Source organism: Sylvia atricapilla, chromosome 4 (genome assembly GCF_009819655.1).
Source record: "Sylvia atricapilla isolate bSylAtr1 chromosome 4, bSylAtr1.pri, whole genome shotgun sequence".
In the NCBI taxonomy this organism is placed as follows: Eukaryota; Metazoa; Chordata; class Aves; order Passeriformes; family Sylviidae; genus Sylvia; species Sylvia atricapilla.
Window position 1 is genome coordinate 486,108 of NC_089143.1, and position 16,805 is coordinate 502,912.

General features: G+C 49.1%; 1 protein-coding gene across 1 annotated transcript; it reads right to left on the bottom strand.

The window, feature by feature from the left end:
* Positions 1-184: 184 nt before the first annotated feature.
* On the bottom strand, positions 185-16,571 carry CENPU (centromere protein U). Its single transcript, XM_066316876.1, has 11 exons — positions 16,307-16,571; positions 14,881-14,998; positions 13,401-13,530; positions 13,016-13,106; positions 6,701-6,776; positions 5,472-5,589; positions 4,993-5,071; positions 3,919-3,966; positions 2,522-2,583; positions 1,189-1,345; positions 185-533 (listed from the first exon to the last, which is right to left on the bottom strand). The coding sequence occupies exons 1-11, from the start codon at positions 16,370-16,372 to the stop codon at positions 396-398; spliced, it is 1,083 nt and encodes a 360-aa protein (XP_066172973.1). The 5' UTR covers positions 16,373-16,571; the 3' UTR covers positions 185-395.
* Positions 16,572-16,805: the final 234 nt, after the last annotated feature.

A 16,805-nucleotide genomic window follows, 5' to 3' on the forward strand; every position in this document is an offset into this window, starting at 1 on the left:
TTTACTGAGAAGCTAACAAAACAGACTTCTTATTTCCATAAATGAGATGAACTAATTTATTTCAAATTTATTTCAAATTTAATAAAAATATTTGTTTATTCATCTTTGTTCAACCAGACTCTGTTCTCTTTATGAATATATTCCTCTCGAGATTACTTTAATAGCACAAGATTAACACCCAGCATTGTTCAGAGTACACAAAAGTTTTATTAACTGTGATTGCTATTTCCTTTCATTGATATTCTGAGACTGTTTGACAACAGAAAGATACAATCTCTAAGTTGTTGACTTCTTTTAAACACTGAAACAAAATAGAGTAACAATGATTAAACAAGCTTTGAATACTGACAATTCTAATAACTGTTCCTGAACGTCTGAAAACCTTAAAAAGGCGCTTAATTTTCCTTTGCTCTCTGCTCTTTTTGTACAGCCAGAGCCTCTTGCAGTCTCCTGTTGATACCCTCCAGGTGCCTTTCTGCTCCCAGAACTCTCCGGGACTCCAGCAGAAGAGCAGGGAGGCTGGAAGCTCCATACTGTTGACAAGGAAATAAAATTACCAAGGCAACCTTTTTAACTTTTGGAAAGATTACTTACATATCAGCATTTATTTTTCCTCTGCCTAAACTGGCCCAACAGGACCTTTTAAGGTGAACAACAGCCAAAACCAGAGCATGTTCTGCAGTGTGAGGGTTCCCTTACACGTGGCAGGTGTGAAATCCTGTCCACAGAAGCCTTGTCCCACCTCCCTGGGCACAGCAGGAACGGGTTCCAAGGCCACATCACACCTTTCTCTGGTCATGACACTCCAGCACTGTCCTCAGCACTCAATACCTTACGTGGGAGTGCCAGAGCATTCCCTACTTTTGAACAGTAACACAAGAAATTAATTACTTCTGTCCCACTGTTAATCTTCAATTTCTATAAAAAAACTACAGCTAAGGACAACTGTTTCATTTCTGTCCTTTGAATTCCTGGATCCTGAAAGCAAGTCCAGCATTCTTCAGCTTCTAACGTGAGACCAAAACCACGAATGAGGTACTACAGTAAAGTTCAGCAGTCACTCTGAAGTCACTTCCACAAAGACAATTAACAAAGCACTGCTACTTAGGAGATGGTAATAAATAAATCTCATAAATGAAAATTAAAAAACACTTAGAAAACTGAAACACACGAGGAATATGTACTTACTACCACTTTTTCATTGGGGTTTTCTTCTCTATAAGCCAAGCAGTCTTGCTGTAGGTCCTTTAAATCAGTAATTAATTCAATTGCTTGCCTTAAGGAAGTTTTCCTTTCCTGCACCTCAGCATATTCTCTTTGTAGTTGTGTCAGTTGTGGTTCAGCTCTGAAAAAAGATCCAGACTTGGATGCTTACATCTGCATATTCATTGCATAAATACCTATGGCCCTATTTCCTCTGAAGGCATTAAAAGGTCAGAAATACAAACAGAGGATCCTGTGGAATAGTGCTTAGGCAGAACAAGCATATCCCTTAAACAGGGGCATGAGCCCAAATCCACAAAAAGACCCAACCTGCCTTTTGAGCCTGGCAATGCAGCCACTCTTTCTTAAGCATTGAAGTTTTTAAAGTGTGGTTCTCAAACACAAGGTGCTCTGTTTCTGCACAGCCCTGCCTGCAGCTCAGTGTTCAGTGCTTGTGCTGAAGCCTGTTGAGTATCTACACACTACCTACACCTCTGCCAAATAAACTGGAGTGCCTGATCTGTTAAAGTGGCAGTCCAAAAACTGAGCACTAACAGTGATTTTCATCCAACAGAGTTGCAGAATAAAGGCTTTTTAAAAATGATCAAAGGATTAAGACACAACATATAAGAATGTGAAGACAGCTTTCAGGGGCTTCAAAGAGTTCTCTGAGCAAACTCTGTCCACAGTACTACAAAGAGAAACTCTGGTGGCCGTGGAGAAAAGGTTTTCACCCTGTTTTTGTGGATCCAAGCCCAGGGTTCCCTACAGTCACCTTCAGGGTGTATGTTAAATGCAGCTTCAGTGGCAACTCAAGGGATTTAGGGAAGTCTGATGGTTCCTCCAGCCACAGCTCCTGAGCTGTGTATCCAAATGACACTGAAGTTGGAGCAGGGGAATTGTGTGGCCACAGGAGAATGGAACAAACCATGCACTAAGAGCACCTCCTGCCGACCTGCAGAGGTGAAATACCATCTCCCAGCTCAAAACCAAAGCCCTTGTATCACCTCTGTCATCTGTGCTCCAGCACTTTTGCAGCTCACACCATAACACTGGTGTCTTCGTATGCACATGGTGTGAGACACCTCAGTAACTAATTAGCTAAGAGAACTTGCAAGAACAACTGTCTGGGCAACTGAAATACATCAAGGAGGGGTAATCACGAGCTTTTGTAAAAACAAAAAGCAAGACAGTGGTAATTTCATCGAAGTAAAATGCAAGAACAAAAAAAGTTACTTTCTCTTGTGAGTTCCAAAATATACCAGAGTCCTTTTAAGTTCTTCAGGCTATTACTGTGCATCAGTAATTAGAAACACACCCAGTCAGCTCTTCTCTGACGTGCTGCAGTTGCTTCCTTTTCTTTCTGATGTTTGTCATTGCCTGAAACAAACAGTGAGCAAAGTCTGTCAAACCGTTTCTAAAACTTCCAAGGCAAACAACTCAAATTTCACTGCCTTTTTTTCTCAGAGGTTTTATGCTGATTGTCATTGTGGAAGATTCCAAGATACCAGACCTGAACTGCCATATTTGACATCTGTACTTGAAACAATTTAAAGCTGTTTAAAATGTCAAACTCTAATCTCCATCTACAATTTTTCTTAAGAAACATTGGCTTTACAAGCATACAAAAGGAGTTTGTGACATTTTGATTTCAATCCTTATGACCTCTAGGAGGTTTTAGGTTTAAAAATGCCAATTAATACAAATGTATGTTCAGGATGACTGCTATAACTAAGTAAGCTTTCTTTAATACAACATACAATTAAAAGAAAAAAGTAACACCCAAAACTCGTAATAAAATTGTATTTAGCAACCTAAAGTTTAATTTTAAACAAACCTCTAAGAAGCAAACTAAGGAGAAATCTGAGTGGCTGTGAATGCTGGGAGTGTATTAAGGTTTTCATTTCACATGCAGAGCAGTTTACCAGATCACCTCAAGTCAATGAGCCTTTAGCACATTCATTGCTACTTCCCAGGATGAGCTTTATGCTGATTTTTTTTGTTAAAGCTCTTTTGGCATTGAAAATTCTGCAGAAGATGTTAATTTGGGCAGAAACCCAGACAGTGCCTAAGCTGCTGTTAAATCTCTCCTCTGCAGGGCTTTCACCTCTCCCTGATGAAACCAGTACAATGTTTCTGTGCCCTTACACTGTGCCCTTACTCCTCCTGTCAATATTCCCAGTGTGTTTTCAGCAAATTACTACTTGTTGTAAGTGCAGAGAGGAACTGTCTTCATCTGAACAAAAATTCTGTTTAGGGAATGCAGCTGCCTGAGACTTCCTCTCTTTAAATGAAGCAATCCAATTCTGTTCTCACAGGTTGCTATCTTTGCCACTCTCCTGTATTTGATATAAATTAGTGTTTTGTTAAAGTTAGCTCCCATTATTTAACTGGCTCTCCAGAGGCCTCACCATTACTCATTACCAAAAAACAGACCAAAAGGCCAAAAGAGTAACTGACATGCACAAATCTTACCCATCCGAATGTGCATTCATTCTTTTTTACACCATGGAGCAGTATACATCCAGAGTTTTCAATCCACAGCTACTCAGAACTTTTCCAGAAAACCCCTGGTGGTTCCCTACCCTCTGTCTGTGCAGCTGATTCTGAGTTCAGTATATTTTTCTGTCAATTATTTTCTCCTCCAGTCAAGTTCTCAACATTCCACTGTCCACAACTGTCTGCTGTACAATTTAGTGATATATATGTATTTACCTTAGCATTTTTTTTCTTCATATCCTTTAATTCCTGGACTCCTGCTATCTACAGAAAAGAAGAATTACAGGTTGACAGGTTGAGTTCATCACTATCCTCCTAAGAACATGCCTGCAAAAATTACTTTGGAGTAACATAAAAAGTTTGGGTTTTATTTAAAAAAACCCTGGTTCAAAGGGACATCACTGCTTCTGTATTGATTCTTTCCTCTCTCCTCATGCCAGAGGAAAACTGTTGCACAAAAGGAGTTTGTGCAAGTAATACTCCTTGTACCAATTCCTGTGATACTACCTACCATCATTTTTCTGTGTCTTTCTATAGATTTATAAATCTAGTCATTCCAACACTTGTACTTCTAATGAACCCCTCAGAACTATAGCTTTAGTACTCGGCCATTGTACTTGGCACAGCTCCTGCAGTTCTGACTTCATTTTACTCATCACAATCCCTTTAATTTTCCCAGCCAACAAATCCCAGAACAGGTGAGGCTGGAGGGACCACAGTGGGTCACCTGGTGGTGACCCTCCCTGTTCCATCAGTCACCCCAGAGCACTTGGCACAGGACTGTGGGCAGTGGTTCATTCATATCTTACATTTATCTTCAAAATGTTAATTAAGAAAGGATGATTGTCACTGGAATATCTTAGAGGCGTTATTCAGAAGTCATTGAGGCAGCACAAAAATGAAATCAACCTTTTAAAAGTCTAGTCAATGAGCTCTTAAAACAGTGTTTGACACAGCTGTATGCTCATTGAAATTATGCAGCTCACCGGTTTTACCACATAATGATTTAGATGTGACAAACACTTCAGGATTATTGGATGCTTCCCTGTTCTCAGAAGGTGACAGTTTAACAAAGTACTTGCATAACAGCAGTGCTGTGTCTAGAGGCAATTCTTGTGAAAGCCTGCACAGAGGCAGCCAGCCACAACCTGCACAAACAAACTGTGTTTTCGTATTACTTATACTGACAAGAGATTGGAAACCTTACAGCTGATAAAATAAATGTGTAAAGGCAATTTAAAACCATTGGTATTCTGACCACGAAATTGATTTTATTTCTGGTGTACTTACAAGATCAGTGATTTGGTCCTTGAAAGCAGAAGAGAAGTCACTGACAGCCTTTCTGCAAATGTTTGATTCTATACTTTGTCTGGAGATGTCAGAGGGACAAGACATATTTGGTTTAGTAAAGGGGAAATCTCATCCAAACCCCTTCCTCTGAGTAACAAATAAAGCCCAAAGTTAAACAGCTGGACAACTGCAGATCTTTCAGATACTAGCAATAGCTTCATTTCTACCTTGAAAAATACCAGCTGAGATCACTGTTCATGTTTGGAAAAATATCAAATCCCTGGAGACCATGTCAGGATCACGATCAAGAAACATTTGTATCAGATACTGAATAATCATCAACATCAGAATCCTGCAATACTGACTCCCTAAGGTCAGTATTTCATGGTTACACTCCTGTGGTTTTGCCCATTAGCAAAAGCACAGGTATTTCTTTTTACTACTTTGAATAGCCAGTCATGGGAAAGCAGAATATTCACCTGTAATTTGCTGCTATCTTCTCAACTTCAGCCAGAACAACATCCAGTTCTGTAATATCTCTAGGAGATCTCTTCAGCTTTGTGGGACACCAAACCTGCAGAGAATGTGGGCTATCCACTGGAACAACAGAATGAACACAAGCATTGCACAATTCAGGTACATGTAAAACAGTAGAAAAACTCTTGTGCCCACCATCAAAATAACCACCTAAAAGTTATGAGTATTTTAACATGAAATTCGAGGAGTATTTAAATTGTTTCATCTGTCTGCCTGAGCAACTGTGATAGATTTACCTGGGAACACCTTAGAACTGGAATGATCAATGATATGTAACTTAATTCTTATTCTTTATTGATTCAAGCAAGCCCAGGAACACATCAGTAAACTAAATAATAAACTACACAGTGTACACACATAGTATAGACATGAGGTTTTGTGTTAAAAAACTATTAGCCTGAATTTGCAACTTGCATTGCTCAAAGAATCATGAGCTTTTGTATTTGTATACGTTCTTTTATTAGTACCATACACGCCTCAAAACCCCACTGTACACAAATACACTCCTTTAATCTTTAAGAGTGTTACAAGCCAATTCCAAAAAAAGTTGCCCCATGTCTCTTCACACAGTCCCAGAGTAAATCTAGTACTAAACCATGATGGGCTCTGCCCAAAGAAAGCAGGATGACACCACAGACAGGCTGTTCCACTGAGAAATGCCAGTGTCCTGGAGGTACCTGTCTCAGGGTCTTTACCCTGCCAGCTGTGTCTGTGCTGGGTTCTGCCCAAAGAAAGCAGGATGACACCACAGACAGGTTGTTCCACTGAGGAGCTGCCTGTCTCAGGGTCCTTGCCCTGCCAGCTGTGTCTGTGCTGCAGGCAGGGGCACTGCCCCACTCCTGCTGCTCCAGGCTCCCAGAGCAAGGCATGAACTGACACCCACTCCTCTACACCTCCCAGCCACGGCTGCAGCCTTCCCTCCAGAGGAAACCAGGCTGACTTGGAGCAATTCTCTAAGGAACACCCCTGTGCTTCAGCCCTTCAGGGGAGGAACAGGCACATCCAGGGACACAAACGGTAGGGATCAAACGGGGGTCTGCACCGAAACTGAAACTAAGACCTCCCATTTCTAGAAACACTGTGTTGCTGCATTCCAGAAATGAAAACCATTGAAAAACTTGGTCCTTGAATGAAGAAAACCTACGTGGGAGTTCCAAAAAGTATACTGTACCAGAAGGATCTGATGTGCTCTCCTCTGAAGGCGGCTTCTTCTTTTTGGCCTGGACTTGAGCAGCATTCGGAGTGTTCTGTGACAAAAAATGCAGATTCACTTCCAGAACAAACCCCAGGTGTACTGATCTAAACCCCTAAAGGCTGACAATCAGGCAGAATGCAGGAAGCCTTTGCTGACAGAAGCCTCAGTAACCTTCCCCCTGGCCTGTTCCAGCAGCCCCAGCCCCTGGTCACTGCAGGGTCACCGAGCCCCTGGTCACTGCAGGGTCACTGAGCCCTGGTCACTGCAGGGTCACTGAGCCCTGGTCACTGCAGGGTCACTGAGCCCCTGGTCACTGCAGGGTCACTGAGCCCTGGTCACTGCAGGGTCACTGAGCCCTGGTCACTGCAGGGTCACTGAGCCCTGGTCACTGCAGGGTCACTGAGCCCCTGGTCACTGCAGGGTCACTGAGCCCTGGTCACTGCAGGGTCACTGAGCCCTGGTCACTGCAGGGTCACTGAGCCCTGGTCACTGCAGGGTCACCGAGCCCCTGGTCACTGCAGGGTCACTGAGCCCTGGTCACTGCAGGGTCACTGAGCCCTGGTCACTGCAGGGTCACTGAGCCCTCAGCCCTGGTCACTGCAGGGTCACTGAGCCCTGGTCACTGCAGGGTCACCGAGCCCCTGGTCACTGCAGGGTCACTGAGCCCTCAGCCCTGGTCACTGCAGGGTCACTGAGCCCTGGTCACTGCAGGGTCACTGAGCCCTGGTCACTGCAGGGTCACTGAGCCCTCAGCCCTGGTCACTGCAGGGTCACTGAGCCCTGGTCACTGCAGGGTCACTGAGCCCCTGGTCACTGCAGGGTCACTGAGCCCTGGTCACTGCAGGGTCACTGAGCCCCTGGTCACTGCAGGGTCACTGAGCCCTGGTCACTGCAGGGTCACTGAGCCCTCAGCCCTGGTCACTGCAGGGTCACTGAGCCCTGGTCACTGCAGGGTCACTGAGCCCCTGGTCACTGCAGGGTCACTGAGCCCCTGGTCACTGCAGGGTCACTGAGCCCTGGTCACTGCAGGGTCACTGAGCCCTGGTCACTGCAGGGTCACTGAGCCCCTGGTCACTGCAGGGTCACTGAGCCCTGGTCACTGCAGGGTCACTGAGCCCTGGTCACTGCACGGTCACTGAGCCCTGGTCACTGCAGGGTCACTGAGCCCTGGTCACTGCAGGGTCACTGAGCCCTGGTCACTGCAGGGTCACTGAGCCCCTGGTCACTGCAGGGTCACTGAGCCCTGGTCACTGCAGGGTCACTGAGCCCTGGTCACTGCACGGTCACTGAGCCCTGGTCACTGCAGGGTCACTGAGCCCCTGGTCACTGCAGGGTCACTGAGCCCTCAGCCCTGGTCACTGCAGGGTCACTGAGCCCTGGTCACTGCAGGGTCACTGAGCCCCTGGTCACTGCAGGGTCACTGAGCCCTGGTCACTGCAGGGTCACTGAGCCCTCAGCCCTGGTCACTGCAGGGTCACTGAGCCCTGGTCACTGCAGGGTCACTGAGCCCCTGGTCACTGCAGGGTCACTGAGCCCCTGGTCACTGCAGGGTCACTGAGCCCTGGTCACTGCAGGGTCACTGAGCCCTCAGCCCTGGTCACTGCAGGGTCACTGAGCCCTGGTCACTGCACGGTCACTGAGCCCTCAGCCCTGGTCACTGCAGGGTCACTGAGCCCTGGTCATTGCAGGGTCACTGAGCCCTGGTCACTGCAGGGTCACTGAGCCCTGGTCACTGCAGGGTCACTGAGCCCCTGGTCACTGCAGGGTCACTGAGCCCTGGTCACTGCAGGGTCACTGAGCCCTGGTCACTGCAGGGTCACTGAGCCCTCAGCCCTGGTCACTGCAGGGTCACTGAGCCCCTGGTCACTGCAGGGTCACTGAGCCCTGGTCACTGCAGGGTCACTGAGCCCTCAGCCCTGGTCACTGCACGGTCACTGAGCCCTGGTCACTGCAGGGTCACTGAGCCCCTGGTCACTGCAGGGTCACTGAGCCCTGGTCACTGCAGGGTCACTGAGCCCTGGTCACTGCACGGTCACTGAGCCCTGGTCACTGCAGGGTCACTGAGCCCCTGGTCACTGCAGGGTCACTGAGCCCTGGTCACTGCAGGGTCACTGAGCCCCTGGTCACTGCAGGGTCACTGAGCCCTCAGCCCTGGTCACTGCAGGGTCACTGAGCCCTGGTCACTGCAGGGTCACTGAGCCCTGGTCACTGCAGGGTCACTGAGCCCCTGGTCACTGCAGGGTCACTGAGCCCTCAGCCCTGGTCACTGCAGGGTCACTGAGCCCTGGTCACTGCAGGGTCACTGAGCCCCTGGTCACTGCAGGGTCACTGAGCCCTCAGCCCTGGTCACTGCAAGGTCACTGAGCCCTGGTCGCTGCAGGGTCACTGAGCCCTCAGCCCTGGTCACTGCACGGTCACTGAGCCCTGGTCACTGCAGGGTCACTGAGCCCTGGTCACTGCAGGGTCACTGAGCCCCTGGTCACTGCAGGGTCACTGAGCCCTCAGCCCTGGTCACTGCAGGGTCACTGAGCCCTGGTCACTGCAGGGTCACTGAGCCCTGGTCACTGCAGGGTCACTGAGCCCTGGTCACTGCACGGTCACTGAGCCCCTGGTCACTGCACGGTCACTGAGCCCCTGGTCACTGCACGGTCACTGAGCCCTGGTCACTGCAGGGTCACTGAGCCCTGGTCACTGCAGGGTCACTGAGCCCCTGGTCACTGCAGGGTCACTGAGCCCTGGTCGCTGCAGGGTCACTGAGCCCCTGGTCACTGAACGGTCACTGAGCCCTGGTCACTGCAGGGTCACTGAGCCCTCAGCCCTGGTCACTGCAGGGTCACTGAGCCCTGGTCACTGCAGGGTCACTGAGCCCCTGGTCACTGCAGGGTCACTGAGCCCTGGTCACTGCAGGGTCACTGAGCCCCTGGTCACTGCAGGGTCACTGAGCCCTCAGCCCTGGTCACTGCAGGGTCACTGAGCCCCTGGTCACTGCAGGGTCACTGAGCCCCTGGTCACTGCAGGGTCACTGAGCCCTCAGCGCTGGTCACTGCAGGGTCACTGAGCCCTGGTCACTGCAGGGTCACTGAGCCCCTGGTCACTGCAGGGTCACTGAGCCCTGGTCACTGCAGGGTCACTGAGCCCTCAGCCCTGGTCACTGCAGGGTCACTGAGCCCCTGGTCACTGCAGGGTCACTGAGCCCTCAGCCCTGGTCACTGCAGGGTCACTGAGCCCCTGGTCACTGCAGGGTCACTGAGCCCTGGTCACTGCAGGGTCACTGAGCCCCTGGTCACTGCAGGGTCACTGAGCCCTGGTCACTGCAGGGTCACTGAGCCCTGGTCACTGCAGGGTCACTGAGCCCCTGGTCACTGCAGGGTCACTGAGCCCTCAGCCCTGGTCACTGCAGGGTCACTGAGCCCTGGTCACTGCAGGGTCACTGAGCCCTGGTCACTGCAGGGTCACTGAGCCCCTGGTCACTGCAGGGTCACTGAGCCCCTGGTCACTGCAGGGTCACTGAGCCCTGGTCACTGCAGGGTCACTGAGCCCCTGGTCACTGCAGGGTCACTGAGCCCCTGGTCACTGCAGGGTCACTGAGCCCTGGTCAGTGCAGGGTCACTGAGCCCTCAGCCCTGGTCACTGCAGGGTCACTGAGCCCTGGTCACTGCAGGGTCACTGAGCCCCTGGTCACTGCAGGGTCACTGAGCCCTGGTCACTGCAGGGTCACTGAGCCCTCAGCCCTGGTCACTGCAGGGTCACTGAGCCCTCAGCCCCTGGTCACTGCAGGGTCACTGAGCCCCTGGTCACTGCAGGGTCACTGAGCCCTGGTCACTGCAGGGTCACTGAGCCCTCAGCCCTGGTCACTGCAGGGTCACTGAGCCCCTGGTCACTGCAGGGTCACTGAGCCCCTGGTCACTGCAGGGTCACTGAGCCCTGGTCACTGCAGGGTCACTGAGCCCTCAGCCCTGGTCACTGCAGGGTCACTGAGCCCTGGTCACTGCAGGGTCACTGAGCCCTGGTCACTGCAGCGTCACTGAGCCCTCAGCCCTGGTCACTGCAGGGTCACTGAGCCCTCAGCCCTGGTCACTGCAGGGTCACTGAGCCCTGGTCACTGCAGGGTCACTGAGCCCCTGGTCACTGCAGGGTCACTGAGCCCTGGTCACTGCAGGGTCACTGAGCCCTGGTCACTGCAGGGTCACTGAGCCCCTGGTCACTGCAGGGTCACTGAGCCCTCAGCCCTGGTCACTGCAGGGTCACTGAGCCCCTGGTCACTGCAGGGTCACTGAGCCCCTGGTCACTGCAGGGTCACTGAGCCCTGGTCACTGCAGGGTCACTGAGCCCCTGGTCACTGCAGGGTCACTGAGCCCCTGGTCACTGCAGGGTCACTGAGCCCTGGTCACTGCAGGGTCACTGAGCCCTCAGCCCTGGGCACTGCAGGGTCACTGAGCCCCTGGTCACTGCAGGGTCACTGAGCCCTGGTCACTGCAGGGTCACTGAGCCCCTGGTCACTGCAGGGTCACTGAGCCCTGGTCACTGCAGGGTCACTGAGCCCCTGGTCACTGCAGGGTCACTGAGCCCCTGGTCACTGCAGGGTCACTGAGCCCTCAGCCCTGGGCACTGCAGGGTCACTGAGCCCCTGGTCACTGCAGGGTCACTGAGCCCTGGTCACTGCAGGGTCACTGAGCCCCTGGTCACTGCAGGGTCACTGAGCCCTGGTCACTGCAGGGTCACTGAGCCCCTGGTCACTGCAGGGTCACTGAGCCCTGGTCACTGCAGGGTCACTGAGCCCTCAGCCCCTGGTCACTGCAGGGTCACTGAGCCCTCAGCCCCTGGTCACTGCAGGGTCACTGAGCCCCTGGTCACTGCAGGGACACTGAGCCCTGGTCACTGCAGGGTCACTGAGCCCCTGGTCACTGCAGGGTCACTGAGCCCCTGGTCACTGCAGGGTCACTGAGCCCTCAGCCCTGGTCACTGCAGGGTCACTGAGCCCTGGTCACTGCAGGGTCACTGAGCCCTGGTCACTGCAGGGTCACTGAGCCCTCAGCCCTGGTCACTGCAGGGTCACTGAGCCCTGGTCACTGCAGGGTCACTGAGCCCTGGTCACTGCAGGGTCACTGAGCCCCTGGTCACTGCAGGGTCACTGAGCCCCTGGTCACTGCAGGGTCACTGAGCCCTCAGCCCTGGTCACTGCAGGGTCACTGAGCCCCTGGTCACTGCAGGGTCACTGAGCCCCTGGTCACTGCAGGGTCACTGAGCCCTCAGCCCTGGTCACTGCAGGGTCACTGAGCCCTCAGCCCTGGTCACTGCAGGGTCACTGAGCCCCTGGTCACTGCAGGGTCACTGAGCCCTCAGCCCTGGTCACTGCAGGGTCACTGAGCCCTCAGTCCTGGTCACTGCAGGGTCACTGAGCCCCTGGTCACTGCAGGGTCACTGAGCCCTGGTCACTGCAGGGCTGCAGACACCCTGAGGGCCTTGAGGAGCCTTGGCCCAGCACAGACACTGCCCAGGGTCAGGATTGCTCTGCTCAGCAGTGCTGCCCACCTTCCTTCTCACCCACATTGCCTCCCAGTCCTTCCTCTGCTTGGAACACTTGGTGACAACTACAGCAGCACTTGTACAACAGTGCTGCATGCCTCCAGCCTGCTGATGGAAGACTAACACTGTGTTAAATTCCAATAAACTTCAATACATAAAACCCTCTTGTTCCAACTACTGCACAGCTTCTTTCACCATTTGTTACTCTCTTGAGCCTGCAGACAGTTGACTTCTGCTGTATGTCTGGCAGCTTAGTGGGCCAAAAGCATTTTACACTAATTGTGGAGCAAGTGTTCAAAACCACTCATTCAGAACTGAATGGCTTTTAATTCTAGCAGATATTCAAAATTCGTTTTATCGGTATTCTTTTTCCCATAAACCTGTTTAGCTCCAATACCAAACAAGTACAAAGGATTCATATTCCATCTAGTATGCCATTCCTCGAGAACATATACTCTAGATACAAAGAAGATAATTGAAAAAAGGAAAGAATATATCCCCCAGTGAGCCAGAGAATAGGCTACAGGACCCAGGAACACCTGGCTATTATATTCCCAGTTGATGTGATGACTTGTAGCCTTAAGAACTGCCCTTAGCCACCTCACAGGAATACCCTGAGGACTGATTTTGGATACAATCAAGTGTTAAAACAGCACTAAGAAACAAATGGAAGATCTTCCTCTCCTCCCACCCTGTAATGCAGGCATGGCATGAAGTCAGCTAAAAGGAAATGGACTGATAATACCCATGAAACATTTTCAGTACCAGTGTCTCCTGAGGGGCCTCCTCCCCAGCACCAGCTGTGTTGAGTTTCTGAACATCACCATCAGAGGGCTTTGAGAGACGAGGATTTTTACTGGGAAAAGAAAAACATACACTGCTACCCTCTGAGGAAGGATGACCTTCAACCATATATACAAAACCTCGTGTTCTGGGGAACATTTTGTACAGCTCATACAAGTACTATTAAAGCTCTTGCTTGAATTAAACAAGAAAATTTCAGATTTAAACCAAATTTGATTTAACGTACGAGAAATACACTAAAATTTCAATTAAAACACTTTAAAAATCATTTTCTTTTTTACACATAATTTAACTGGAACACTTTCCCCTCTAAACCTAAACCCTGAGGATGAAATGAAATGCTGACAGTTTTACTCTTTTTCCAGCAGATGGTCTGTCTGTGTTTTGTCTCTGTGGTGCTAAAACACGGCTGAGTGCCTCTTTCTGTGACTGCTCCTCCCCATAGGCATCCACAGCAGTGCTGTGCAAAGGGTGATCTGCAAAGAGAAAACAAACTGTAGGACACTGCTCCCATCTTTTGAGGCATGAGCACTGCCAGCCAGTAAGCATTTATTCAGAATATTTGTGGTTTGCTAACTAACAAAAAGGAAGTTCTCACTACAGGTATTATTGGAGGACTATGAGAAATATATATGAAAGGTTTGATAGTTTCTGCACCCATCCACCTGTTATTTCTTTATGAACCCAAACCAAAGGCAGCTCAGTGTGTGCACATGGCACAGAGCAAAATACTTGGTACAGTTTGTTTCAAGTCTCTCTTTGCCATGGCATACATAAACCTTCCACACATTTAAACAACTGCTCTCTTTTTTTTTAACACAGATTTTAAGCTGCTTTAGCAGATGCTAGGAGAAGGCAATTCCTGCTGCTACAGCATATTTGTAAATGTAGAATTCTTGAAGGTAGCTACCAAAATGGATTAGAACTCTGAGAAATGTAAGGTTTTAGCCTGCCTTCCACAGGATAAAATTCTTTTTTCAAGCACGCTGCCACAAAACTTTTGTGTTAGTTTACATTAGTGTCAGTGGGCATCCTCTTTACTCTCTAAATACATCCCACAGAAATAAGGAAAAGAGCTTTTCATTATGCAGCCTTGCCCTACAAACAGCCTTCTTGCTAAATTGTTTTTACAGGTCATTATCAATGCTGTTCCTAAGTCACATTTGTATTTCTGTAATTTTCTCAGAGTAATAACTATTATAGTTGAGAAATAGGTCTTAACATTTTCTCTACAGCTTCTAATTACACTGCTTTTCTAAAAAGAAAAAATACACAGACAGATGTAACAGAGGACTCCACACAGAGGAACATCTACTCCACCTAAACTGATTCTCTTCTTGTGTATTGAGGCCTCACTACACAAGCCAAATATAAAGCATGGAAGTAGTTTTAATCCTTCACCTTTATATTATTTTTTAAGTAACATCTGAATGTGGCAGAACAACACTCCTGCAAATGTTCAAGTCTGCTACCATGAATACTCTTACAATAGCAAAAATTTCACTTCATAGTCTGTGTAATTTAATGAAGAATAAGTTATTGAACTTTGCTTTTTAACTGTAAGTTCTTACACAAATGCAATATCATGATGCATGAAACTCCACCATTTGGACCATAAAGGTGGAATAGTCAGTATATACACTGCAGATTACTCCTGTTACTTCCTAAACTATAGAAAGTAACACCAAATGCCATCTGTCTCTCCTCTCCATTACTTTCTCTTGCAAAGAACCAAACCCTTTTCCTGGGTAAGCCCCTCGAGTGTTTTGCCCACGTGTTTTATTTGCGAAAAGCATACATTAAATGACACTCAAGACAATACCAACCAAAGGAATCATCCAGCTCCTCCAGCTGATTTGTTTCTGCCACCTTCAGTATCCTGGAGACGTCTGGCTCCTCCAGAGGACGTGATTTCCAGCGAGGGCTGGAGTTGGCTTTGTGCACCTGGATGGGTATGAAATGAACAGACACTTCACCCACATTTTTGGCTGTACAGCAGATCAAACATGACAATGAACTTCAAGAACACTTGGCTAGAAATACACTCACCCTAAGCTATGGCATAAGGATTTGAAGTATATTTTTGTCTCAGGCTACAGGGTTTTTTTCCCCAAGAGAAGTGATGGTATAAAATGTGAATGTTCTGTTATTTGATACTGTGTTCTACTACAAGCTTTGTCTTATTTCATAAAAGGGTACTAGCTTAGAAATCTTATAACACTCTAATACCTGTGACCTGTGGTCTTTCTTTCTCTTTTTGGATATTAAAACATTTTTTCTTTCATCTCTACACCACATACATTTTCACCCTTCTCCAATTGAATTAATTTCACCTTAATAAATTGAAAAGCTATAGAGTGACAACTTTCAAAAAAAAAGTGGAATTTATAAATCAATGATTACAGAGACACTTCTGTAAACCAGAAGGGTAAGGGAGAATGACACAAGTTTATGGAACAGTTGTGTGCCATTCACAGAATGCATGAGTGACCTTCCTCACTAATTTCTGTGTCTACCTGTAGGGTGAATAATAACCAGAAAAGACCAACCTCTGAAGCTTTTTCATTTTACCAGTGCTTAGCAGTGCTCCAGCATTTCTATTATAGTAACAAATACACACATCAACTATTTTCTCTACAGAACCTCTTTTATGAGACTGACTTTCAAACAGGCAAAAGTTTAGAAACAACAGTCCATTTTGTGCTGCTCCTAAAAGAGAAAAAGAAAACCCCAGAGCAGCACCCCAAGCCTGCCCCAGCAGGGACTGCACAGCAGCTCCCAGGACAAAGGCAGCCCTGCATTAACCCCTGTGCATCCAGAGACAGTGCCTGACTGCACACTGACACAGAGCATCCTGCACTGGAAGGGACCCCACAGGACACCCCAAGAGTCACACCTTGTGCCCAAGAGCACTGCCCAAACAGCCCTTGGACGCTGGTGCTGGGACCACTGCTCTGGTGCGCCTGGCACAGTGCCCAGCCTCCCTCTGCATGAAAAACTTTAATACCCAACCTCAGCCCTTCAGGCCGCCCCTTGGTCCCCGGAGAGGAGAGACCAGAGCCTGCCCCAGTGGGACACTGAGATCAGTGGCTGTGGAGAGGAGCTGAGCCCCGATGGTCTCCCGAGGCTGAAGCAGTGAGCCCCGGCACTCCTCCGGCTTCTCCTCCAGGCCTTTCACCTCCCCTCCTCTGAGCGTTCTGACAAAACCAGAGCACTGCCTCTGTGAGTTCTGCCCGGCCTAGCGAAACTTACCTCGGCCTTACGGCTGCTACCACTCTTCTTTAGTTTCTTCTTCGAAGACATTTCGCTGTTCGGCATATGCTGCTGAATAAAAACCGAGGATGAACTTAGTGAAAAATCGTCCCCGATACTAATCGGCTTTCTCTGTGTCTGTATTTGGGAGAGAACAGGAAATCTTCGTTAGTTCACACTATTCTTTGTTCCTTCAAGCTATTATGCTCACTCACTTCAAAAGCGGTAATGCCCACTTCTTCAGCCCAGACCAAGCTAGGGGTTATATATTTCTGTTCGGAGGGATGTACACAGCACGCACCAGCGAGCAGGGCACAGGAAAAAGACAAACTAGGACACTGCAGCTGACACCTGTACCTTGGCTCAGCTAGGCTCGGGTCCCGCCGGCCCCTCAGGGCGCCCACCGCCGCTCCGCTCCCTCAGATCCCTCAGGTCCCCGGTCCCTCAGGGCGCCTCCCGCCCCTCCGGTCCCTCAGGTCCCTCAGATCCCTCAGGGCGC

Bases quoted from the DNA above. Each gene is read 5' to 3' on its own strand.
- CENPU (XM_066316876.1), bottom strand. From the start codon at position 16,372: ATGCCGAACAGCGAAATGTCTTCGAAGAAGAAACTAAAGAAGAGTGGT. The intron at 14,999-16,306 runs GTAAGTTTCGCT...ATACCCATCCAG, and splicing joins GTAGCAGCCGTAAGGCCGAG to GTGCACAAAGCCAACTCCAG. The intron at 2,584-3,918 runs GTAAATACATAT...TGTTTGTTTCAG, and splicing joins TGAAGAAAAAAAATGCTAAG to GCAATGACAAACATCAGAAA.